Source organism: Rousettus aegyptiacus, unplaced genomic scaffold (assembly GCF_014176215.1).
Source record: "Rousettus aegyptiacus isolate mRouAeg1 unplaced genomic scaffold, mRouAeg1.p scaffold_m13_p_12, whole genome shotgun sequence".
Taxonomy (NCBI): Eukaryota; Metazoa; Chordata; class Mammalia; order Chiroptera; family Pteropodidae; genus Rousettus; species Rousettus aegyptiacus.
The window spans coordinates 6779498-6806019 of record NW_023416287.1 but is presented as its reverse complement, the minus strand read 5'-3'; the positions used below and the strand labels follow the sequence as shown (position 1 = coordinate 6806019).

Below are 26522 nucleotides of genomic sequence, written 5' to 3'. Positions count from 1 at the left end.
CTGCAGCAGTGAAATCAAAAAGAGCTTCACCGTCCCTCTCTGTAAAGAAAGCATAAAGTGTATCTTAGACTTTGAAAACACAAATGGCACTTGTGTTTAGGAATATAGAGCTTCGCTTTAGTTCATTAAGTATTAGCTGACTTATTCCCAGTAGCGGGCACATTTTCCTACCCTAACCCACTTCCTGATGAAAGCCAATGGAACGTAACTGCCCGAAAGAAAAACACGTATGTCCTTGGACCTCAAAACTTAATCACATCAACTGCCATCCTAAATCATGGTCCAAAGTGGGTCTTGAACTGAAATGAAAAAAGATATCACTCTCATATTGGGGAAAGGTAAACAGCAGCATTAGCAGAACTATCTGGAAAAAAACTGGGGAGAAGGAAAGGTTTTTTTGTTTTTTTTTTTTTTTTTTTTTTGTTTTTTTTTTTTTTTTTTTTTTTTTTTTTTTTTTTTACCACCACCTATGTACTAAAAAGCTCAAGGTGGGAGAGGGTTTCTCTCCCTTTTGCACAGACCTTTGGTTTATGACTTATGGTTTAAGCTGTGCCCAGATGTCCCCAGCAGGAAAGACACGTTGGCAATTGTGTTAATTATGCCTCTGTTTGCACTTTCTTTCAAAGCTAATTATCCGCTTGCTTCGTTTAGCCCTTGATCGCAAAGTCAGTCTGGGAAAACATTCCTGGTGTGAAGACCCTGGAATTCATCCTGTGGAAAATGCAAATCCGATTGCCCTCGCCACCTGTGATAATCAAGGCAGAACTAAACTTTCGGTTTGGGGAAGACAAATAGAGAGAGAAGTCGTTCATGTCCTAAATTCTTCTTTGCTGACCCAAGCCAAATCTTTCAAGTAACAAACCTACGTTTTGCTGGGTCTGCTCCTCCTTCAAGAGCCTCTCTTCACTGCCTTTGGTATTTACAGTTCCATTGAATGTTTTGAATTTGGGGAGACTTTATAATTAGAGCCACGATACCCACGATACCCATAAAGATCTAGGAACCTCTCTTACGCCGCTGATCACATCGAAATGTGGATTTCAAGTAGGAGGCAAGGGGAGCCTTATTTATCCAAAAGCATTATTATCCTGATGGGGCTTTTCGACAATTTGTCCACCTTAGAATGAGAACACGGGATTGATGGGTTTCTGTGGACTCCAAAATGTGTTTTAAAATGACTTATATCTTAAAAGCCCTTCTGAACACTCCGGAAATTGTTGAGACAGTCTATGCCAAAGTACTGAGCCTGGCTCCAGGCACAGGGTAGATTTTACATTCAGACAAGCCGGGGTTCAAGTGGGTCACTAAGTAGCTAGAGCCTCTGAGTGAGATAGGGCACTTTGCCAATCTGAGCCTCAGTTCCCTGTAAAAGCGCCCTCTACAGGGCTGTTTAAAAATTACAGCCTAGACCTTACCCAGCAGCACCTGGCTGGCTATGGTAGGTCACTTTTCTTCCTTTTCTTCCTCCTGGTTTCCAATGTCGACAGCATTTTTCAAATAGCTGCAATGCCACCTCCTCCCTGTGGCGTGCCTTGTGTACACACTCCTGAGGCCCAGAGTCTCAGGTCCTCCCTGGCCTCCACAGCCTTTCCTCTGTTTGCCCAGGAGGGAGGGGCTCAGGAATCACCGCCTAATTGAGAAGAATGATGGAGCCTGAAACTCGGGGTTCTGTCCCCCACACTCCCAGCCACCATGGCCTGGGGCCTTTGGAGAACTCTTTACCGGGCCCACTTTCTAGGCATGTGCTCCAGGCGCTGGCACGTGGCCCAGCCCGCAGTCCCTTTCTTGGTTTAATGCCTTGCTGTCGCCACGCAGAAAACCTTTAAAATTTTTGAATAAGGGCTCCACGTGTTCATTTCTGCACTGGGCCCCATGAATGATGATACAGCTACTCCTGCTCTCTTTCATCCTGTAAGACTCGTGCCCTCCAGGAAGACATCACACCAGCTCCTCTCCGATGGTCTCCCCTAACCTCCCGGAACCCCTAACCCATACCTCCACTTATTCGCCCACTGACACTTCATGGCTCCCTGCTACGATACCACCAGCACTCTCTTGAGCACACATCAAATCGCAGGCACAGTGCTACCTTCTTCCCATGCTAGAGTTACATGTAAGCAGCTCTCTTAAGGTAGCTGCCATCACAACCCCCAACTAGTGACAGGTTAAGGGATCTGCCCGCACAGCCAGGAAGAGGTGGACCCAGGTGTGCTGAATCCAGGCAGAGCACAAGCTCAGAACCATTACTTTCTTCAACGGCCTGGAACCGTGCTCAGAACCAGGAACGCAGTGGCCAAGAGAGGGGACACTCCTCACAAGGGCCCCACGCACTCATGCCAATAAAGTATAATTATTTTAGTCAGGTTTTTAAAATCATCTCCTTAAATGCCTGAAGCCCAGGCCCTCGTGTTCCTTTCAGATAGACAGGAGGGAGTCTCGAATGTTTTTAAAAGGAAAAAAGGTCATTCCCATCTGTATGTCTAATTATATCATTAAAATGCTTTGGAAATTTATTAGATCACAACAATTACACTAAAAATTAATCGAACTGATGTGCTGTGTTAGATACACCTTGAATGACATAAGGTGGTCTAAAACGTTGGAGGAAGCTATTTGAAAGACTGTCTTCAGTGTTTCCTCCCAATGGTGAGTTCCTTATTATCAGGGCTTTTAGGTCAGTTGTTCAAAACCAAACTCTTTTTTTTTTTTTATCTGAAAATCTGAAATTTCTTCAATGTGATCAACAGAATGCCTCTAAAACTCTGGCGACATCCCAGTGAGAATCTGTGCCCTTGACTTTCTTAAAACTTATATTAATTCCTGCTAAAAAATGCACGTTGTGAATCTAATTTCGAGACACCGAACCCAAACTGAGAGACGAGCTACACAGTAACGGGCCTAAAACGGGGCCTCCCTTTCCGGAAATGTCCATGCCCATGACAAAGGACACCCGGGAGCTCTGCCAGGGTAGAGGCCACGAAGAAGAAAAGGCAAACGCGACTGGCAAACCTGGGCTGGTTCCTGGACTGGGAAAAAAATGCTACTACTGAAGGGCATTTGGGCGACAAATGGCCAATTCTGGGTGAGGGCTATACGTTAGATCTATAGCAGTGCATCTGTTAAATGTCCTGATTTCGCTAATTGTGTGTGCTGTGTTATGTAAGAGAACTGTCCTACTAGGAATTAAAAGCTGAAGCATTTAGGGGCCAAAGAGCTTAATTCTCTAATGGCTTAGAGAGAGACCATTTAGAACGCGGCAAAACTGAGGAATCTGGATGGGAGGTATGTGAGAGATCTCCGAATGAGTTTTGCAACCTTCTTGCTAGTTGGAAATGTATCCAAAAAAAAATTTTTTTTTACCTTTATTAGGACATGTACTATATCATTAATGAGGAAACGATGCAGAATGTATGAAAAATCTCAGAGCCTATAACCTAGTGATCGAGGAGCTGATCTTCCGGTTTCTAAGCATTTTCAAACTCCAAAAATAGTGCTAAAAAAGTAAGTTTTAAGATGTCCTGTGATCAAAAAACAGGCCTGCATAAATACACATATCTATATTTGCTTCATCTTGGCTTTTGAACTTAACAAAATGAAATTCTTGGTGAAATGCCTCAACTCAAGAAAATATTATTAAGTCATTAAATAGTACTAAGGCAAGGTCAAAAAAGGCATCCTTTTCTTCCTCTGAAACGTTCCACTTTGGGCTTCTTTCTCTGGCCCTTCCCCATCCCCCACCCCCCACCCAAAGTGGACCAACTAACTCGCCTCGATCACTTTCCGAGCTGACAGTTTCTTCAGTGTTCCCCCTCCTCCCCCACCCCCCCCATCTCCCCGACCCCCCCCCCCACCAGGAATGGGGATGGGGGTGGCTTTCAAGACAAACTGCCGGGCTAGGGCCTGGGTTAATACTCAGAGTTCTGCGTTGTTTGCCCCTACTGTCACATCGGCATGACAATGGAAACCACGGGCCACAAAAGGAGACCAACAAAGGAAGACAAGTTTTTAATGCTAGAGCCATCTGCCAATTCTCCTTAGGACGTTTTCAAGCACCGCGGGGAGTTACAGCAGGAGCGGAGGAGGGGGTCGGCAGGGGAGGGCGCGGAATCTGTTCAGGGGAAAAGCAATTGCAATATGAAAAGAAGCTAAGAAGGCCAGGCGCCCGGGTAGATGGATGGAGGCCATCCGAAGGCCCCTCTCACAAGCTCTAAGTAGACCCACCACACCCTCTCCTGTGGGCCTTTTGTCAGTTGCCAAGCATTTTACACGTTACAGTCAGAATATGTCATTAACAGAGGATTTCATATACACAAACCACAAAAAAACGCTCTCCGGAGTGGTCTTCTAATCACCAGCCACCTGCCTTTGCAAAGATTACCCTGGGTTTGTATTCTTTAGGTCACAAACTGTTCTAAATACAGTAGTTTCTCGCCATAAGAAAGCATTCCTCTATCAACCCTAACACCCCCCGCCCTCCACTTCTCCCAGAGAATTGCAAATTTTTAAGACCACCCACTAGGAACATCTATTCAATTCACTAAAACAAAATACTTTCATGTCCTCAAGGAATTTTTTTTTTTCAAATCTCAAAAAAAGAAAGAAAGAAAGAAAGACAGACAGACAGACAGACAGAAAGAAAGAAAGAAAGAAAGAAAGAAAGAAAGAAAGAAAGAAAAAGAAAAATTGGAGGCCAAACCATATTCTTCCAATATTTTTCCCAAAAAGGAAAATGCTACTCAAAACCCTGAAATCATGGATGGCCGGCTTCACTGGAAGAATTAAAGCGTTTAACAAAAGCAGTTCACACTCCAGGACCAGTTCTCCGAGGCATCTAATCTCTTTCAGAATTCTCAACTTTTTCAACGCCTTACATTATTAATCCCTGAATGGGGTCGGTAGTCAGAGGGAACTGTAGGTCGCAGGCCTCTTTCTGAATACAAACGTACAGGAAATCTGTTGTGGAGTTGGTACCTGGAAACAGAAGTCACAACCCTGGGCTGCGTTGTCTGGTGGATTCTCTACAAGATATTTGGGGGTGATTTTTAAATTCCGCCTTTGAAAATGCGGATTAAAGGTTATCTGGTCATTTCTCTTTGGGTCAGACTCTACTACCCTTTTCCACTCTTCGATTTCGAGGATGTATAAGACGCTTGCAAAGAAATGTTCACAAATGCAATACTTACGTAAATCTGGTGCCTTTTAAAAAACTGTTGCTAATACTATATGTCAACTGTAATTCAATTTAAAAGTATATGAATAGATAAACAGAAACTAATGTTGCAAAGTTGTAACATTAGTTTTGTAATGTTGAAAGAGTATCTATCTTGTTGTCCTTGAAACGGGGTGTGGGCCAGAGTTTGCATCTCTCCCATGGAGGGCGTGGGGACGTACTCCCCTCCGCAGCCAGACCCGACAAATGTAAGGAATTAGCAAGCGGAGGATGCCAAACGCACAGAGTGTAATTCCGGGTAGATGATGCACGAGTCAGCCGGTGGGACCACGTCTAAGAGAACATGGAAGCCCAGGGATGCAGCCCATGTATCATCCCCCGGCCCCGGGGCTCGCGCTGGCCTCCCTGCATGTTGGCAAGTGGGCGACTGCCCCGCCACAGGGCACCCACACGCCCGCAGATCCCAGGCCTCGAACTCTATCTACTCCCCTGCAGCCTACACGGCCGGCTGGCCGGGCAGCAGGAGGTGGCCCTAGTGGAGCCAGGAAGCTGACCTCTCGCTGTGAGCCGGCTGTAGACCTGGGAGTTGACTTCCTTGTCCCGCAGGTAGCATCTGATCTCCTCCACCGCCTCTCGGATGATGGTGACGGCCAGCACGAAGCCCTAGGAAAGAGAAGGGAGAGTGTGTGAGCCCCGCTGAAACCCACCTTCCTCTCCTGATGCAGCGGACAGAAAAGGCCAGAGGGCAGCAGGGCAGGCCCTGCCAATTGTCCCAAATGCACAAGCCCCAGCAAGCCCACTTCTCCAAGTCTCTTCGACGTACGTACCCTGGAGAAACGCTCACCCACACACAGGTACAAGGACGCCCCTACTCACCACCTCTACAGGGTTTGAGGGTGAGAAACGCAGAAACACCCAAACTGTCTGTCCACAGGCAATGGCCGAGTGAGGGCGACCACGGACATTTGCATCTCACTCGCCATGTGCGGGGTGCCAGCCAAAGTGCTTTCCGTCCATTAGTGCATTTCACCCTCACAACCACCCTAGGAGATTCACCATGCGGGGTTACGATGACTGAAATCACGGGGTTATAGATGGGGAAACTGAGGCACGGAGTGGTGGGGTGGTAAAACTCCTATGTGATAAGCACTAATTTCAAACACTGGAACTCTGGCTCGGGCCTTTGCTCCTAATAGCCACATTGTTTTGCTTCTAGAGAAGCTTGGGTAGGTGGAGCCGACAGGAGGGACCACCAGGAGGCAGTTAAAAAAATGAGACAGGGCCCAGCGGGGAAATTAACTTCTTAGAACATACAATGTAACGCCTTTCATAAACGGCAACTACTCTGTACACTGTTAGAGACCTTCCCATTCCTTAACTACTGGTTAGACCCCTTGGCGAGGCAGGCAGGAAGATGGGGTGGGCAGGGACTGAAGGGACCCTCTCTTATCTATAATGTTTACAAGTTTTATAATGACAATGTGTTGAAGGATCCGTCGTGTGAGGACCCACCAATAAAGAGAAAATTTTAAACTGCCTGATCTTCCCGAGTCAGGGACCCCCAACTCATAAAATCTGGTGGGGGCTGATGTGTGTCACCCACAGCAAGAACCTATTTTCCACCTAGATTTATCCTCTTGTAACCATAAAGGCAAGAACATTCATTTATTTTTCTTACAAAATGCCCTTGTCCTCTCCCCTCCTTCTAAAGTCATTTCTTAAAAAACAGAGAGCACCGCCTCACCCCAAAAGATTAACAACGGTGACTCTCTAATGATTTCATTTTCATACCATTGACCCCGGGAAATATATTAACTCCCCATTCAAAGGACTTTGAATCTCTTCTGTAAATCTAGCCAGAGAGACGCTGCTTTGTGAAACTCCTCAAAGGCCCAGACATTTTTACAATCAAAAGACTCCTCCAGCCTCCTGCTTCCAATCAGATGTAAAGTACACACTTGCAGCCAAAGCAGAAAAAAGGGTCCATTTCAGAACAAAAGTAGAACCAGACCACATACGGAAGAGAGAGGAAACCTGTTCTCACGGACCACAGAGCGGGTTTGCTGAACCCCCAGCCCAGCTCCGGGCCGCGGCTTTGTTGTTCTGGGCCGGAACTCGGCTCTTTGTTGTTTGTTTGTTTTTTCAAATGTTCCCAGTTTCTATTTCTCTCCGCGTGGGCCTAGCTGAGTCCCACTGATGTTAACGGAAAGTGAGAGCTCATACAAAGGCAGGAGCAGCGAGCTTCCCTGCCTCTACTGCTGCTGCTGCTGCAAAAAAAAATACAGCCTCTAAGTTATCCTATCTACCACCCCCCCCACCCCCGCACCACCCCCAAACCCGCAACACACAGTTCTCTTTCATCCTATAGGACTCACGACACACACACACCACCCTTTAGGCTAGAAACTGACTTACAAAGAGATGCAAATGGAGTCCAGAAGTAAATTCCAACAGTCCCACTTCAGAGGTCCCTAACATCCACAGATACTTAGAATAAGCTTTAGTAGGGGGGCCCCCCGGGGTTGTCGAGCTCACGCTGAGCTTGTGAAGAAGCCACAGGTGGTGACCGGGCCTAGAGGCGCAATCCCGGAGGTGCTAACGCGCCGCTCAGGTAGGCACAGCTGTGCGGGCATCCAAAGTAGGTTCACGAAACGAAAACTACCTCTGAGAGGCAGAGATCGGGAAGACGGTTCGGGCTGGCCGGGGAAGGGTTGGCAGAAATGGGGCCTGGGGCGATGAAACCGTGCTTTGTCCTGACTGACGCGGCGCTGACACAGAGGCTGACGGATGTCAGCCCTCGCCGGCGTGAAACCTTCCCATCTGTGCCGTTTATGGTGTACGGGTCATACAGCTCAATAACGGGAAAAAATCTAGATGACCTGGTCTTCATACAAGTTCATGGATTATTCCAGCTCTCTCCTGTGGAATTTCTCCCTCTAATATATTAGTCCCAAGGGGGAAAAAAAAGTCGTTGAAAGCTAAAACTTAATCCAATGAACAGCAATGTCACCGGTGCCAGAATTTAAAAATTAAAACGAGACCATTTCCCGAGAATTTTCTGTATGTCGGGAGCTATAGGAAGCACTTTTACGTGCAGTACTTTATTTAATCCTCCCAACGAGCCACGAAAATAGACACGATCACCCCTACTTTACAGGTGAAGAAACTGAGGCTCAGGAAAGCTTGATCAAATCACACAACTTCTCTCATCAAAATGCAGCCCAGAGCGGCGCCTCAAGGATGTGGCGGTGAGGCCCTCGCTTTGAGCCGCTCCCCTCACACCTGGGTTTGAAATGAGAGGCCTTTCGGGGTCCACTCAAAATAGAGACCTCAGGACGCTTCAAACTGTGTTCTAGTCAAGAACTGGGAATTGATTCTGTGCATGATAATCTAGGGGGTTTGGGGGAAATCAGCTACAGTCACCTAGAGACAGATGCCGTCTAATTCATCTTTGACCCCAAACTAACTCCCTTCTCTGTATTCTAGAAAGAGAGGCGGCAGAGCTACTGCAAGACAAATGCGCCCCCTCAGGCTCTTAAACCACCCCGGTGGGGGGCGGGGAGCCGAGATGCACTTAGGGACCTCAAGACAGCCGGAGGCTGCGGTGAACTCTGTGCCTGGTTTCTGTCCACAGCCGCAGGGAAACCCGGGCGACTCTGCTGCTTACCCTGCAAGTCAGGCCTTTTGCCTTCTGGAAAATCCAATGACCTTCCAGTGAAAAGACAAGGGCTGGAACTGGGGTCAGGCCCTCTTTAGAAGGGTGGGAGCCCGCCTGCTCAGGCCCGTCCCCTCCCCTCCCCCCGCCCTCCTGGTTCACCCCACTGCATTCCCAGGGGGGCTTCTGCACACACGAGCCCACAGCCACGGGTGCCGATTCAAAAACACTAGGAACAGAAAAGGGACCGGCGCCCGGCGATCGAGTCCCACGCGGCACTCTGATCCTCGGTCCCGAGTGCCAGCCGGGGCGTCTTCGTTCTGAAGGGTCTCACTCAACAGGTCTGTCTCAGTTTCCTGTAACTCTCAGACTCCAAAAAGGCGCCGACGGGCCTAAGACAGAAGTCTGGGTACAGGAGGACCGAAACCACGAGAATAAAAGCGAACTCCCAGCTCCAGAGATAACCACTGGCTTCGGTGGAAAACCTCCCGGACGTTCAGCACCCAGAAATATCTGGCGGCAGGAGAGGGAGGGAGGGTCGCAAAAACTGGAGCTTGCCGTCCAAGCCGTTTCGCAAGTTCCCTTCTTCACATAAAGAAAGACGTGATTCACCCCTTCTTCCCATGTCCACACGGTGAAGCCACTCCGCTGTTTCTCACTCCTGGGCGGCTTTCCAGGGCTTGGCCGCGGCAGGATTTAGGTAGCTACTGACGGGCGTCTGTCTGTCTCAAGTGCTTAGTCTTCAACAGCACTCTGCAGAGAACATCCCTGTACACACGGCACCACGCACATCCCAAGGCCTTTCTGGTATTCCGAGGCCACTCCTTGAAAAGGAGACCAAAAATCACTTCGTCTCCCAGCGTGATCTCGGGCAACTTCCTTATTCTCCTGGGCTCCGAGTTCCCCCTTATCAAGCGAGGAACCTTTTTCCCTACCAGCCTTCTTCGCAGCCTCAGGACGCCCCTCAACGACTGTCTGTGGAAGCATTCGACAGAACGGACCCCATTTCCTTCCGGACTTTCTCAGGCGTGTAAACTGCATAATTCCAGCTCCCCTTAGTCATAGCTATATGAATCTTGGTTATGAGAATGAAAAACGTATGCGGAATGTGGCTAAGGACCGCCCGCCCCCCAACATAGATGCCAATGATACCGAAAACGAGGCTGCCAGCCAGAGGCGAGGGAGGCGGCTGCTAATGGGTCTGTAACCCAAGCACCTTTCGGATGATGCGTTGTTACCCCAGGCTGGGCAGGTGGATAGAGCAACCGGAGAGAGCATAGACCGGACTGTAGATACCGTGCTTGAGACGCAAAAGGCAGGGAGACGGGGAGCTGCCTTTGTGGACGCCTTGGGATCCCCCCTTATCAAACATATGCATTTGCATAATACAGATAACTTACTACACTGTATATCAGAATGTACATAAAACAGAGGCCCAGGCAAGAGGCTGAAATTACGCAGACACGTGAATGGAGCATCGCAGCGGATAACTGCGCAGGTGGTTGGAAGGGGGGAGGGGGTGGTGGCCATCCTGCAAATTTTTCTATCATCACGAACCCCTTTGTAATTAGAAAAGGAAAACGAAGAGAAGCCGCTTCGGAGGCAGCAGAAACACAGGACTTGCAAGGTAGGGTCTCCGGCATTCTGTGCTCCCGGCTGGTGGGGTGGGGGGGGCGGGTCCTGAGCTCAGCGGCACCAGTCTGAGGTGCCAAGGAACCCCTACGTCTTCAAACTGGCAGCTTGCAGACAGACCCCTGGAAGCAAGCAGTGTGTTCGGTTCACACAGTGCTTTAACATTTTTTTAAATGAGCTGTCGACACTGAAAACAAAAAAGAAATCAGTGGGACTCAGGAAGACTATTCAGAACTGTGTAAGTCATTTTATTTTCCAAAAGAGGAGAATAGGGAAGCAGGGAAAAGGTAAGAATTTTTATTCATTGCACTGCTGCTCGTTAACTCTGGAAGGCTAGACGAGAAACGAATGACAGTGTTTTGGGGGCAAAACTGAACAGGAAGGAGATTTTTCAGTAGGGACATTTTTTTTTATTTCTTGAATCCTGTGAACGTATTCCTTTTCAAATAACTATACTTTAAAAAGGTGATCAATTAAAAAAGGGTGATAAATGACTTTTATATACATTACAGACTTTTTTTTAAAAAAACAAGTAGCTTATGGTTTGATTTTTATCTAAGTACGCAGTGAACAGTTATGGGACTAAAAAACTCACATAAAATTAAGGTATTTCAGAGGAAACCATATAGCCTCTACCTCTTGGGTCTGGCAGCTGCAGGTCCATGTTTGCACGTGGCGGCATGGGGTGGCGCCTCCGCTTTCGGATGGGGCGCGGGCTCCCCATCTCCCAAGGCTCGATTGCATCAGCCCGGCCCCTGCGTCTGTAACGTCCCCTGCACTCGCGCGAGCACACAGCCAGGAATGTCTGTGACCCGAGGGACGTATGCACCCCGAAGGTCCCATCCAGCTCCCAGCGACCATCTCACCCACAGGTGACTCAGAGCAGGACAGAACTACACTCATATCCCAAAAGCACCCTCGATGCTCATGGGGAAGGAAGTTTGAAACCCCCGTCTCCTCTGTGGGCCGGAGCTGCTGTCGTGACTTGTCTGATAACGCGGCACCGCGGTGTGGACGCCCATCCACGGCTCCCTCTGCCGAGGCACCAAATCCTACCATCTCGCACCTGCCACCAATAAAGATGTTCCTGTGTCTTTAAGGGGAGTCTCAATCTTGAACGATCTTCTCCCGACGGAAAAATGTAACAGTGTTTGTGATCAGAGATTCCAAGCGTTCCCCCTTGACTCCGGCTTAAATGAGAAACAAGCAGCAATTATATTACATCATGTCTCTGTCTGGAGAAAGGGAGACATCCGTTCTGCCCTCTCCACGCCCCAGGCACCCCGGGCTTCTTTCTGTCCTTCAAATGCTCTGCGCATGTGCCCGCCGCAGAGCCTTTGCGTGGCTGCTCCCCGTGGCTGGAACACCCCCACCCTCCCACGCTCCATCTCCTCACCTCCTCACGAGGCCTCTCATGGCCGTCTCCCAGCCCCCACCTTCGTCCACTCGACCAGCATTCAGCGTGCCTTGGACATCTCACCTGTCCTAGGACCCGATTCTGTTACGTTCACAGCACTTTTCACGATTTGAAACCATTTTATTAACCTAATCACTGCCCATCCTCTCCAAAAATCAACTCCCCGACGGCAGGAATTTGTTGGTTTGGTTCACTGCTGTGCCCCCAGCACAGTGCCTGGCACACTGTAGGTCCTCAGGACCCATGTGCCGAAGGGAAGGAAGGAAGAAAAGGAGGGAAAGGAAGGAATGGAGGAGAGTTCTGGTCAGTCCTGCCGCACTTCGAACCCACGAAAGCACAGAACCTGTTTCTTTTACAACCCCTCACGCCAAAATACTCTACGCAAAGCAAACAATGTGATCTCAGAAAACAATTCGAACGGCGCCATCCACGAAGATAGAGGCTCCGTCTTCCTCATTCGCCACTGCATCCCCAGAGTCTAAAACCAGGTGACCAATATTTGCCGAAATAACGAAAAGGACCGAAGAGCAGACTCACAAGATGAATGAATAGGATGGTGCGGGCTTTATTATAGCCTGAGCCTGGGGATGGAGGGAATAAAAGCTTCGACCTTAAAATCCTGGAGACTCTCAATGTGTTGGCTCGAGAGTGTCCTCTCCCTTAAAGGCCACGCTCCCATTCCAGATGCTCGAGGCAACACGCAGAAGTCCATTCCCAAACCTCTAGAGTCGCAGAACAAACGACGCCAATTTACTCACCAGTGGAACCCAGTAGGTATAGAGTGCACCGAGTCGCATCTCAGGAACAAACTGGGAGCAGGCGAGAAGTAAGAAATAGAGGTTGAAAAAGTACTTGAACTGGTTGAACAGCACCTGAAAGGTGGAGAGAAGAGAAAGGAGACGTTCGAGGCTCGTCTGATGAGGCGGGTTCAGCGGGAGACGAACAACGTTTAAAAACTTTCCTGCAGAGGAATGCAACCTACATGCTACTTTGCGCATAAAGTTTAAGCAATTCTAAAAGTAATAAGAATGCAATCTGTAAGAGTAAAAATGTAAATAATGATATGTATGGAAACTGTAAGCACCAAATTCAAGACAGTGGTTACCTCTGGGAGGGGGAGGGCATGCTGGGGCGTCACCTGTATGTTTTATTTCCTAAACTATTTTGTAAGTACAGGTAGACCACTCAGAGTGTCGTCTAAGAAGAGGTTTCAGTGGAAAATGCTTATGCTGTAAGATTGACCGAAAAAGCAGGATAACTTGTCATCTCCGCAGTAAAATCTCGACTCTATAAACCACATACAGTAGAACCCCATCCTGTGTGGCAGGTGGGTTCAGCAGTTCCAGCTGCTCCCCACGAGCCCCCCGCGGGGAGACTGACACCACGTGACCCACTGGCCACTGACGAGCAGAGACGACACATCTCTTCGAGGCTAAGGCAGTTGAGAGCCGTTCGGCCACCCGCTCTTCCCTGGTCATGGAGATGTTGGTGGCCGAGTATCCCAGATAGCGTAGCTACCAGATGTAGGAGAGAGTGGCCTAGTCTGCATCAGAATTTCCACGAGCGAAAAATAAACTTTTCTTGACTTAAGATACTACGCTTTTGTTTGTGGGGTGGGGGTGGGGGGTTAAGCCAGCTAGCAATGAATGTAGTCAAAACCACCCTTAAAAAAACATTCAAATTGACCTGAAGCTACAGTATAATGTGTTTGTGTTTCTGAATCACCACTCGATGCAAACAACACAGTAATGTTTTTTTCTTTTTAATTTCCAGCACTGGAACTGGCCGCTGCTGCTGCTGCTTCTACAGTTAATCGCTGTGTGTTTAGAGGTCGTGTTGGATAAAAATTGGTATTTCATTTACATGTGTTGGGGAAGGTTTGAGGAGTCCATGTCCCTGGATTTGTAAAAGTTAATGTGAAAATGCCGTGACTCCAGATTAAAATACCAAGCAAAACGGAAACAAGCGCTGGCCAAAACATTAGCAGAAATTCTCTCTCTCTGGATGGTAGGATTAAAATTTCTCTCTTATCTCTCTACACATTTACTACCGCCCTACCCCACGACTTTCCTATAACTGAATATATATTTTGTGATGATAGGAGGAAAAGTTTAAGCATGGCTGACTTTTTTCCCCCGTTTTGGTTATAATGTTAGGATCCCATAATGCTCTTTTCATTGTTAGGTCCCAATGCCCCAAATAAATGTGATGTTATTCCGACTGGGTGCAGTCTCACAGCCTGGCAGACGGCAGAGAGCCCCCTCCACTCGCTGAGGACCAGGGGAAAGGGACAGCCAGGGGCTAAGGTGGCATGGAAAACACACAGGGTGCTCACAAAATCTGCCAGGGGGACCTCGATCTTCTGAGGCTGGCGCCACTGCACGCATTTGGCGTGGGCAGGAAAAACGGTCACGGTCCCTGCCTGCACGTACCCCAGGAAGAAAGGTGAAGAAGTTGTACTTCTGGTTGTTGATGACATTTCGAGGGTACCTCTGGTCTCTCTTCTCGGGGTGCCCCAACCAGACTGTGCGGGGCCTGGGCTCCCCTCCACCACAGCATCTCAGCCAGTCGCAGCACCTGTGGGAAAGACACGCCCACAGCATCAAGGCCAGGCCCACGCCATCACGGCCACGCCCATGCCATCCAGGCCACGCCCATGCCATACATGCCACGCCCACACCATCCGGGCCACGCCCACATCTGTCCCTCAGAACGTTTTTTCTCTAAAGCAGGGGTTCCCAACTCCCGTCCCCCGCCCCGGGCCGTGGACTGATACTGGTTTGTGGTCCATTAGGGGCCGGCTGCATAGTAGGATGTAAGAGGTGAGTGAGCAAAGCATCATCTGCGTTTGCAACTGCTCCCCAGGGCCGGCATCACCGCCTCGGCTCCACCTCAGATTATCCGGCATTAGATTCCCACAAGAGCACCGGTCCCTGGTGCCAACAAGGTTGGGGCCCACAGCCACACCTGGGGCTTCATCCTTTAGCCATATGGAAAAACAGGGCTGTGGCTTCTAAGATGCTTTGTCCCCAAGCCCAAATTACTTATTTTGGAAAGTAGGATTCACCTTTTAAACAGTTAAAATTTAGGTTAAAAAAAAAAAAAAAAGTAAATATATAGCAACAAGTACTGTTATAACTTTTACATTTCACGGATGAGAGAGCAAAGCTCAGGACAGCTGAATAAAGAACCCAGGTTTGCCAAGACATGAGAAACAACCATGTCCATCTTATTCCAAACCCAGAGTCTTCTCACCACCCCCCAGGGTCAAGGCTGCTGGTTACACCAAGATCAGTATGTCGAGGAGAAGAAGACTCTGCCCTCCATCCTGGCAACGCGCTGGAGGGACAAGCCGGAAAGAATGACTCAGAGCGCGGCATAACCTGGAGACGGGCCAGTGAGCTAGCTGTAGGCGGACTGGCCCCAAGTGCCACCGCCAACACGGCTGTGTCCCCACAGGGTGGCTCGTCAGGCACGCTCACTTTCAGGTCACACTCGAGAGGCCAGAGAAATGTAGCCAGCTCTGGCCAAATAAACCCACTCTGAGACCCCCCTCCACCTTCCACCCACCGCCCGCCTCCGAAAGGGAGCTTGTCCTTTAGCAGAGCTTAGAGACAAGGCAGTTGTGTTACAAGCCCTCGTGAGCACCGCGATGAAAACACCTTGCTGTCTGGCACACACAGGCCAGAGGGGGGCACCCAGCCCCGCCAGCCCCCGGAGACAGTGCCGGCTGACGTGAAACCAGCCAGACAAGGCCATTCCAACTCCCATAACCACGGTTCTCCCTATTTCCCTCCCCACTATGGGCCATGCAGGCCCCGGTGGGGTGCTCAGGCTGAGCAAACACAGTCCCTGGGCACTGGGACTCTCAAGAATAGCAAACCAGCAAGCTGCCTTCTCAGATGCTCAAAATTTCCATGATGAAACACGATGCTGTTTCTTAAAAATAGCATCCTCATCCCAGTAAGCCGGTGCCCGGGGTGGGGTGTGGCTCCGTGAAGGAAGGTTTCGCTTCTAGCAACACACTCGTGTTGGCACCTAAGTTGTCCAGAGGCCAGAGACACACACGGAAGCCTCGAGGAATCTAGCCCCATTCCTGCTCTTGGGTGCAAATCACCAAGGCTGGCCTTTCGTGGACATTATTACGTGAATGCAGGAAGAGGAAGGGAGGGTTCGCTTGCCAGGAAGCACATCCCTCTGTTTGCAGAAGCCTTCCAGGTGGTCATGACTGCCTGTGGACCGGCAACTCTCCCCCCATCCTATGATAATCCTGTAATAGTTGTCTGTTTCTGATGAAAGCTGAGGAATGAATTCAGAAGAACCACAGTGACGGTTTATGAGTTCTATTTTGTTGTAGGAGAAGGTTCCACACAGCAGGCTACCAGGTTAGGCTGTTCATTACTTAATTTGTAGGTGTGGGCACGTGCCCGGCATGGCAGGATGTTCACTGTGGTGTGCACTGTGGTGGAAAAGCCTGGAAACAAACCAGACTGCTCATCGGAGGGGGAGCTGCTTAAACAGACAAGGAACGCCCAGAAAGTGGAATCCCCGACAGTCTTTAAAGGATGAGGTAGAACCATCTGTACTCAATGGCCCCATTTGCAAGCTACACTCAAAAAGCGAGGGGCCGAAGGGTGTCCTGCACGCCATTCTCCGCATGAACTCAAAAGGATGCGCATCAGACACACGCAGAAACTCTCCGCGACGGTCTGTCCACTCCCTGGGCTTCCAGTCTTAGGAGTCGATAAATTCACTTTGTTTTCTTTCACTTTGCTCGAGCCCACTTTAGTTGGGTACCTAAGACATTAGTGAGTGTCTGCTGTTAAAAAAGTGAGCAATACAGAGGGAAAACTGAAAAAGGAAGTGAGTGTCTCGCTGCAGGTCTCCACGTGACTTAGTTCCTGTCCAGGAATTACTTAGTTTTATCACTGCAGCACCTGGAACCATGGCCTGGCTTGTATTGCGGGGGAACTACTGTCCTCCAAAAGGAAGCGCTGGGTTTCGTGGCAAATTTACAAGTGACCAAGTTCCTCACCGATCGGTCCAAACAGAAGAGACGGCGGCCAGCCTCCCTCACGTCTGCATTTATAACCTGTGCATCTCCCTCCCCCCGGCACCTGCCGCCACACCCCAGCCGCCTGGCAGGTGGACCTCAGCCCTCCGAGGTCGGAGAGCGGATGCCCAGGGCTATGTTGTGGCAGCGGTCACTCCGCTGTCAGGCTCTGCTTCTGAATACCAAACTGAGATGATGTCACTTGCCAGGACAAAGTAACTCCTATCCCACATTCTGGACAGGCTGGACAGATGGGCTACATGGCAGAATCCCCTAAGAGTGAGAAACTAATGGAGAGGCTGAGAGAGAAGTTAAAAAGCAAGAGCCACCGTTTCAAAACAGCGGGGCCACGTGACTAGAGGGAGGCGAGCTGGCTTTCGAGCCAGACGGACCTGGGTGCAAATCCCGGCCCTGCTCTACTCCGGCCACGTGCCTTTGAGCTACTCACCTTCCTTCCGAGCCCACCCCTCGCTTCCTCTCTGTGAAATGACAATGAGACCTGCCTCGCTGGGTTACCATGAGCACTAAGGATTTGATACGTGAAGGGCATAGACAGGATCGTGCTGAGCACAGAACGGACATTCGATTAATAGCAGAGATTATTTCTCAAGATTATATTCCCCGATTACAAAAGAAACCATGAAACGATTTTCTCACCTGTTGATAGCAACAGCTCTCCGACTAGGTTGCGATGTAAGGCTAGAATAATTAATTTCGTTCACACTGCTGCTAGCTCAGACCATGACACAAAGGAAAAGCAGACTGGATTTTCTCATGCCCTGACCCTAAAACCAAGGTTCTGAGGGAGGACAGCCTGCTGGCCGGGGCTTCACACGCTCTGGCTGCAAGGCCAGGGAAAACCGACCGCGACGGGGGCGGGGCGGGGGGCGGGGGGCCGAGGCCGGTGCAGCTCTGGTGGACCGGGGAGCTGGCCTTCGAAGTCACGGCCCTCTCTGCTCCGGTGCCAGCGCCCCGTTAGCAGGCACTCAGTAAACACTCGGTGACTTGCCTGCGAGATGCACCAACCTCTCCTGAACGAGTCCAGGAGGAAGCTACGGTCTCAGTGTTGACAATGGGGAGATCCGGGGAATGCATAAAGGAAAACCGAAAGTAAGAGTCCACAGCACTGGGCGGGGGGCGGGGTGGGGGGTGAGTTTGCCCCCCCACACACACACACACACCATCACCACCACCACTTCAGCGACACTCGGCGACGTCTGGAGAGATGTCTGGTTGTCACACCGCCGGTGCAGGACAGGAAGGTGCTACTGGCATTTTGGGCGGGCGCAGAGGCCAGGAATGCTGCTTGACATCCTGCCTCGCACAGGACAGCCCACACAGGGGCCGGGCCAGCCCCAAGCGTCAACCATCCCGAGTCTGGGAATCGGGGTCTACGGCAGCAGCGTGCCGGACGGAGAGATTCCAGATCCGCACGGACAAACACAGCAGCTGCTCGGCCACCTGTGATTCCTGAGCGCTCAGAGTGTACGAGTTAAACGCAGCCCTTTAATTTAGTTAAACGGCCACATGTATCTCGTGCCCACCGCTTCAGACAGCAGATCTAGGACGCCGGGACCCAGATGGAGACGCGCGGCTGTCTGCGGGCGGACGTAGAGGGGAAAAAGTGGAAGTGAGGTACGAAAGGAAACTTTCACTCTTTGTTTTAAAAACATTGAAGTGGCTAGATTTTTTTTTTTTAAAACTGGGAAAATGTAAAATCTAAAGTCAGAAAGACTACAAAGACAGACGAGCTCAAGGAAGTCTGACCACATCTCCAGCCGCAGGGATGCTACTGTCTGGAAGAGAAAGGGAACTGTGTCAAAGACAAGCAATGTGGCACGTTCTCTTCAAACGGAGAGCTCAGACCCTCTCGCCTGGCCGGTCTCCTTGGAGGGACGAGTCCCAGACAAACATGGGGACTGGCAAGCAACAGGAAATGCTCGCAGCACCTCTTGAGAGAAAGCGAAACCTGGAAACGCCAGATGCCCAGCACAGAGGGACACCCTGCGCGAGGGACCCGGAGCAATAAAAGAATAAGGTCACGCACTGGCAGATCCGAGAGCCGAAGTGGGAGGAAAAGAAAAAAGAAAAAAGCATAAAGCTAAAAGATAGGTGATTTATTACAGAATGTTTTAATAAAAATGTCATGTGCTGATATATGCCTGGGAAACGGACACACACACACACACACACACACACACACACACACCCCACCACTGACTCCATCCTCCGGGGGGGAAGGGACCGACATGGGTGGAGAGAAACGTTGCTTTTCCTGCTTCTCCTGCCTTATGTGTCTTTCCCGATTGGTCCTTCTGCTCAGCATTGCACAACGACTCTCACCAAAGAATGACTCACGTTGCGTCCCATCCCTGCGATGATTCAAGGATTACAGACTGACTTAGGGTCAAGCCTTTTACCTCCGCAGCCCAGCTCCTCCCTCCTCGAGCCGCTGACAGCAGCCGAGGCAGGAGAGAGCTCCAGAGCTCTGCGTGCTCAGTTCTTCCCTCCACTTTTCCTCACCCCCCAACCCCTCTGCAAGACTCATTCGCACCCGTCTTTCTGGACAAGCTCATCCCTTATCTTCTCATCCTTCAAAACTCCATTCTCGTTGGTTTCTCTTAGACCAGGACTGGCCAACTCAAATCTACAGAAGCCCAGAAAGCAACACAAAAGAATAAATGAACCAAAAATAAACGCGGGGTGTGGCATGGGAGTGGCAGCCCCCCGCTCCCGCCAGGATGTGCTCCCCACAAGCCCAGTTCAAAAGACCATCTAATTCCTCAAAGCAGAGATGAGACACAGATTCGGACGTGCAAATGCTCCATTTTTAAATGCTGGCAGCTGATTGAATTTTTAAATGTAATGTAAAGCGAAACCCACACTGAGATATCCTTTTCTTTATTTGGCATGACGGCCAAGATCAAAAAGCATACTAACACCTGTGTTGGTCAGGGTGGGCGAGCAGTCACTTTCACTACTGGGAGGGGTCTAAATCAGTATTAGCTTCAAGGAGGGCAACCTGGTGATAACTATCAAAACTACAAATGCACACTGGCTATGACCTAACGAATCCCCTTCGAGACATTCCCATGTGTTTGTTCTAATGTGGACACAAAGACTCATGTTCAAGGTCATTCACCATTACATTGCTAGTAATAATGAACCACTAGAAATAACCTAAATGTCCATCAGTAGTAAGCTGGTTAAGTAAAGTGTGATATATCTATTCGATGGAAACCTATAAAGCCATTTGAAAGGTGGGTGTCGGGGGTGGTGAGGAAGGAAGGAAGGAAGGAAGGAAGGAAGGAAGGAAGGAAGGAAGGAAGGAAGGAAGGAAGGACGTAGACTTTTTTGATAAATGCTTTAAAATTCGCTAGAATGACCCCAAAGAAATAGATGAGTTTAGGAGGGGCCCCGGGTAGCTGAATGAAGTGGGGTGGAGACTCGAGTTTGCAATGTGCCCACTTTTGTACCTTTGAAACACTGAACTGCAGGACTCTGTGATTACTTTTAAATTTGGAAACGAAACACCCCTGCACTATCACCACCAGCACATGGGTCTTGGTCTGTGGCCGGGGATTTCGGCAATGAGCTCATGGGCCCGGGACAGATCTGGTGCCACAGTACCCCGCCAGCACTGGCAACCACGAAACGCCAGAGAACCGAATGAAATTAAATGGTTAAGTAGAGGGCAATCCCTCAGACACCAAAATAAGAATACCCATAGAGCGCTCACGCGCTCACGGCAAAGCCCTCAGTGGGAACCACTTCCCTTAAGCCTCGCAACAGTCCGACAGGCTGCTCCAACCTGGCAGATGAGGGGACAGCCCCTCAGAGTCCTGCACCTGAGGCCGAGCAGAGCCAGCGGTGGGTCCAGCGGGCTGACCCCAGAGCCAACGCTCTTAATCACAGTGTCTGGAGACCTCACCCCACATCTCTGAATTGTCTGGACAGCAACTAGGGAGGAGCCCAGATGACAGGGGCACACGGGAACACGCCAAGGGTCCCCAGGGGCACTGCCCAGATCCATCTGGCTCCTCCCTCCACCCCCCCCCCCAGCCTTAGTAACACCTCACACTGCTCTTACGAGTCCCAGGGGCTCGGGATCTCAGCCGTCTGTACGTTAACCCATTTAATCCTCAAAACTCCTCCTGAGCGCCGCACTCACACCCACTGCACAGAGGTGACTCACCCGCCCAAGGTCATACAGCCAGTCGTCCGTGAGTGGCAAAGCCCACACTTGAACCGAGGCGGCCTCGCTTGAATCCCCGTTCTCAGCCCCTCCTGATTGATACTCGGCACCCACTCCTGGCCTCGGGGAGCCACCACCTCGGCTAGAAACCCTCTTCCCCTTTCCTAGACTCCGGTCCCTCCCATGCTCTCGTGGGGACCAGGCAGCAGCCACGGCTACAGCAGGCTCCACCTCGGGCGTGGCTCTGGCACCGTGACAGCCCCCAGGAGGCCACGGGAGATGCTTCCAAGAGCGCCTGAGAAACGCCAGAGGCCACACCACTGGTCCCTCCAGGAAAAGGCGGTGCAGGCCCCCCCGGATCGCATGCTCGCCCCCCCCCCCGCCCTAGTGTCCCCGCTGCAGGGGAATGCCACCCTGCGCCCCAGAAGTGGTGCTGCAAACCTCCGCCCTTGGCACGGAGGCCAGACCTGGCTGCCCTGGGCTCTGCTGCCCACACACGGCCTCGTCATGAGATGCTGTGCACAGGCTTTCTTTGATCACTCAGCATCCGCTGAACGCCTGCAGACTCCCAAACGCATCTTACGTAACTACCGACCGCGCCACCACGAGGGGTTAAGTCCATCGAGCGCATCCACAAAGCACGCATTGTATAAGCCGGGCGCGTCCTCAGTCAACCACAGGCCCCCGTCTGTCCCCCCACCCCCCGCCCTCCGTGCTCCTCGCTCATCAATAAACAGGAAGCCCAGCTTGCGGTGGACAGAGAAAGGAAAACGGATGCTCCTACGTTCTCTCTTTCTAAAACTTTCCCAATCTCGTGGGCGTGCGCCGGGCGAAAGGCAACTTTAAGATGGAAGGAGAGGGCATCGCCCCTATCCTGACCCTGGAACGTGAGGCAATCCCGGCTTTCACGGGACGCAAGACGGCAGAGCCCCTCCAGAAGGCCGCCCGGGGCGTGAGGTCACAGCCCCTCGAACGCCCCCCGTGCTCCGTGTAACCCGGCGACCTGGGATTCCAGCCTGTGAAAACGCGCCAACGTTCAGGAGAAAGCGCACCCGTCGAGACGTCCCCTCTAGACATCTAAGTTCTAATCTGTGATGGCAAAAACAAACTGAAGTAATGTCACCGAACGGCCGCGCGATCAAAAGAGAGACCGAAAGAAACGCGCCTCGGCACCAACGGCAGGAGCGATGACTTTAATTAAATAGCTCGAGCTTTCGGTTCTGTGCAACGGGGACCACGGCTTTTCTGTAATGGAAATTATTGCTTTCATGATGGAGGAAACAAAAACAAAAACAAAAAAACTCTAGCACTTGGGGACGTCCGGCCTGTGCAGGGCCCCAGAGCTGGGGACGGAGCGCGGGCAGGGCTTGGAGTGAGTCCCGCACGCACGCCTTCCCTGGCTTGGCCGTGCAGGCGTCTTTCTGGAGCAAGCCCTGGTCGCCTGAGCCGAGCTGCTAGTACCGCTGTGCGGCCCACGGCGGCCCACTGAGACTCGGGGGGTGGGGGATGCCAGCTAGCGTGGGACGGAGCCTCGGCCCCAGTGAATGCGACCGCTTGGAAACACGAGCGGTTGCAGAAGTTGCTGCTGGGAGCCAGGGAGGACCAAAAAGGGGACACCTCCCGCCAAGTGGCAAACGTGGAATCAATTTGAGGCCTGCAACCCAGGCCTCTGACAAGCTGCCTCTGTGGCTCATTCCCTAACGCAAGAGGCTGCGTGAATGAGGTCAGTGGGGGCGGGAGAGGAGGAGGGAGGAGAAAAAGGGCCTGGGATCTCCTCCCGTTCTGTGCGGAAGACGGGTCCACTGTTCTTCCTCCTTCCGGCTCCGAGGCTCAGCTCACGCCTTCACGGAAAGCACACCGCGTCCCCCCCACACCCCTTCCCTCCCCGGCGAATCAGGGACGCAGAGTCCTCTGGGGTTAGGGGAGCACTGCTCTCCTGGAGCCCACTATGTGGCAGGCAGACGGGAGGGGCGGGGGCAACGGAAAACAGGCCACGACGATAAAACAAATAAATAAATACACAAAACACGGACACACGTCGCTGGGCGGGAGGCAGCTCCTCTAGAGCGGGTGGTCCGAGAAGGCCTCTCCGAAGAAGAGACAATGCAGCCGGGACCCGTGGGACAAGCAGGCGGCAGCTTACGAGCGACGTGCCCCCGGGAGGGTTAGTGAATCCACCCCCTTCCCAAGCCTCAGTTTCCTGGGAAATGGAATAACGACAGTGCCCAGTGTGGGGACCGCGTGTCAATGCCCACAAGACGATCCACTCAAACGGCCCAGGGCAGAGTGGCGCTGGCACCCATGAGACCAAGCGAGTGACAGAAATCTGTGACATGTCACCACCTGGAAGCTCCCGCCGGCAGGGATTCCTTCCTGTCTCATGTTTTACGGCTCGATGCAAACATCAAAACTGCGCCAGGGGCAGAGCAAGTGGTCAGCAACTATTTACGGCGTGAATGCGCGGCGGCCTCCGAAACGTCCAGACACCAAGGCTCGGACTCCCGCCCTCCGCGGCGTGAGAAGCAAGCAGGGCTGCTTTGTGAGCGTCGCTCTGCAGACTGAGCTCATCGGACCTCGACCAGGTGACTGCTCGGGTCCGGGAGTCTGGGCCTCCCTCGGCTTGCCCTCTTGTCTGCCTTTGGGGTGACTACTTTGGAGGCCCAGCGTTCAGTATGAAAACACTTAAAAAATGAAAACGGGAATGGATTTGTGAAAATGCAGGGCCCTGGTTAAGAAAATTGGCGAGAATCTACTGAAAGAAATACTACGTTGTCATTTAAAGTTGTCATTGATGAAGTATCTCATGATACAGGTAAAGCCTTACATTTACAATGCTAAGTGAAAAGAGTAGGAAAAATAAACTCATGTGACTCAATAACAATAAAAAAAAAAACGATCAAATCAAAAAATGGGCAGAGGGCTTAAACAGACACTTCTCCCTAGAGGACAAATGGCCAACAAATATTTGAAAAGATGCTCAACATTGCTAGCTATTAGGGAAAAGCAAATCAAAACCACAATGAAGTACCATCTCACACCTGTTAGAATGGCTATAATCAACAGGACAAGTAATAACAACTGTTGGAGAGGATGTGGAAAAAAAGAACCCTCATACACTGCTGGTTGGACTGCAGATTGGTACAGCCACTATGGAAAACAGTATGGAGGTTCCTCAGAAAACTAAGATTGACCTACCACATGATCCAGCAATCCCTCTACTGGGTATTTTTACCCCAAAGACTTAAAAACTCATATCCAAAAAGATATTTGCACAGCGATGTTCATAGCAGCATTATTCACAGTGGCCAGGACATGGAAGCAACCGAAGTGTCCTACGGTAGATGACTGGATAAAGAAGCTGTGGTACGTATATACAACGGAATATTACTCAGCCATAAGAAGAGATGCAATACTGCCATTTGCTAAGCGAAATAAGCCAAACATAAAAAGTTGAAAATCACATGGTGTCACTTACATGTGGGATATAAACCTAAAAGCAGCAAATGAACAGGACAAACAAAGACACATGGACAATGGACAATGGACTAGCGGTCACCAGAAGGTAGGAGCTGGGGAGAGGGGAGAGGTAGACGGAGCCAAAGGGGGTCAAAAATGTAGTGACAGAGAGAAATCTAACTGTGGGAGGTGAACGCACCGTGTACATATATGTGTGCCTTACCGTTAAAAACAGAGTAGGCAATGAAAACGCATGGGTTACACGGCTGTGATTCACACACAGCAACAAGCCAAGGAGAACGCGGCACGGCTAAAGCGCTCGCGGCGGTGCCGGCCGCCTCTGAAGGGAACGTTAACGTCGCCCAGCGCTTTTCTGTCCTCTGACCTTTCTTTAGTACATATACGTACCTTCAGGTTCTTTAATTTTTTACTTATAATGTACAAATAAGCAAATGTAGAATATGTAAAATTGTATATAGATAACATACAAAATTAAAAAATAAAATTAAAAAATAAAAATGTTACATCAATTCGACACCTTTTTTTTTTTTTTTTTTTTTACTGCTTTCCTCATAATGTAACCTACTCGGGAAGAATGGGGGAGGGGAGGGGAGGGGCCTGTGCTGTGACCGTCTGGCCAGATTTAGGTTCAGGGGGTGCCAAGGCGTGGCCAACCTGTATGTCTAAAACTTAACCTCGGATCAAGAAAAGGAAGCCTCAAAAATAAATCGCAAAAAAAAAAAAAAAAAAAAAAAGAATGTCTTGTGGCGGGACGAGGTTCCCACGAGGATGGCCGGAGCGAGTCAGGGAGACAGACAATCAGCCAGTGCCGGTGAGCAGCTGGAATCAGAGCTCTGCCTGCTGGGGACGCGCCGTCCGTCACGGGGACGATGGAAAACCACCGGTTTCTGCCGAAGATACACACGACGGACCCGAGTGCCCGGCACGGCCACGCGGCGAAGGGACGAGAAGGTACGTTCGCAGCAGCGCGGCTCGCCAGAGCCGGACCTGGGCACGGCCCCAACGTCCAGCAAGAGGAGACGGATCGGAGATGCTATGGCCGCACGAGGTGTACGTGTGGCCGCGGGAATGAACACGGCGTAACACGCGTGCGACATGGCCCGATCCTACACGCACAGCGTGGAGCTGGAACCGCCAGGCTCGAGGGAGCACATGCTGCGTGACGAGATTCGTTCAAAACTAGGTGAAACGAGTCTCCGCTGTCAGCAGTCGGGGTACAGGCTACGGGGCGGGGAGGGAGGGGGCGGGGGAGGCTTCTGAGGGCCCGGCCTGTTTCTTTAGTGGCTACAGGTTACATGCATGTCCACTTGATGCCCTTTTCTGGGTGTGAATGTGTATGCATGTGTGTGTACATATGCAGGACCCTTTAAAATTAGCTTATTTAGGGGCAAAATACCTGCCCGGTGGGTGTTACTCATTTACTACCTGGTCCTTTGATTTACCGGGACGTGGTTGTGTCATTCCGCGTATGACAGCCTCTAAAGCGCCTTTAATTTCTTGGGAGTAGAAACATAAGATGGAGGATGAAGTTCTCCGGTTTTAAATTTCATTTGGACTTTTAAGGGGTCTGACCATAAATGCTAAAACATATTCAGATTCGAGTGATTTCCTTTCACAGTGAGGACATTTTTAGAAACAGACGTTCTGCACTTTCTGCTCCATTAGCGCGAATATGCCTCGCACAGAGTGGGTGAGGAAGAGAATAAGGATCAACATGTAACTTTGAAAACAGATACTGCTTCTTAAGAATGTATCGTTGCTGGGGTGATTTGAAACTTCTAGAATATTTCTCTGCGTCACATCATTCCTGCTAATAATCAGCCTTTACCAGGAACCATTGAATATATAGGCACCTCCAAATCACTGAAGCCTCAAAAAACCCCAATTCCTCTCCCAACAAAACTCACCTGCTCTAAACAGACA

At 50.6% G+C, this 26522-nt stretch overlaps 1 protein-coding gene and 1 long non-coding RNA gene across 4 annotated transcripts in view; both read right to left on the bottom strand.

The window, feature by feature from the left end:
* The window catches only part of ATP9A (ATPase phospholipid transporting 9A (putative)), a 108883-nt gene that overhangs the window by 73770 nt on the left and 8591 nt on the right, over window positions 1-26522 (bottom strand). Inside the window, exons 1-4 of one of the 3 annotated variants that reach the window (XM_036229273.1) lie at window positions 21123-21411; window positions 14307-14451; window positions 12633-12746; window positions 5725-5833 (exon numbers count right to left, since the gene is read on the bottom strand). In XM_036229273.1, coding sequence (XP_036085166.1) covers window positions 5725-5833; window positions 12633-12746; window positions 14307-14451; window positions 21123-21136 — 382 coding nt within the window. In that variant the 5' untranslated portion in view covers window positions 21137-21411. Of the gene's footprint in view, window positions 1-5724; window positions 5834-12632; window positions 12747-14306; window positions 14452-17936; window positions 18068-21122; window positions 21412-26522 lie in introns of those variants that run through there. The other 2 variants (XM_036229272.1, XM_016122075.2) reach the window with 2 other exon arrangements.
* Window positions 10680-12626, bottom strand: LOC118609972. The gene is made up of 2 exons (XR_004953545.1): window positions 11854-12626; window positions 10680-11647 (listed from the first exon to the last, which is right to left on the bottom strand). It is a non-coding gene; the product is annotated as an uncharacterized LOC118609972 (long non-coding RNA).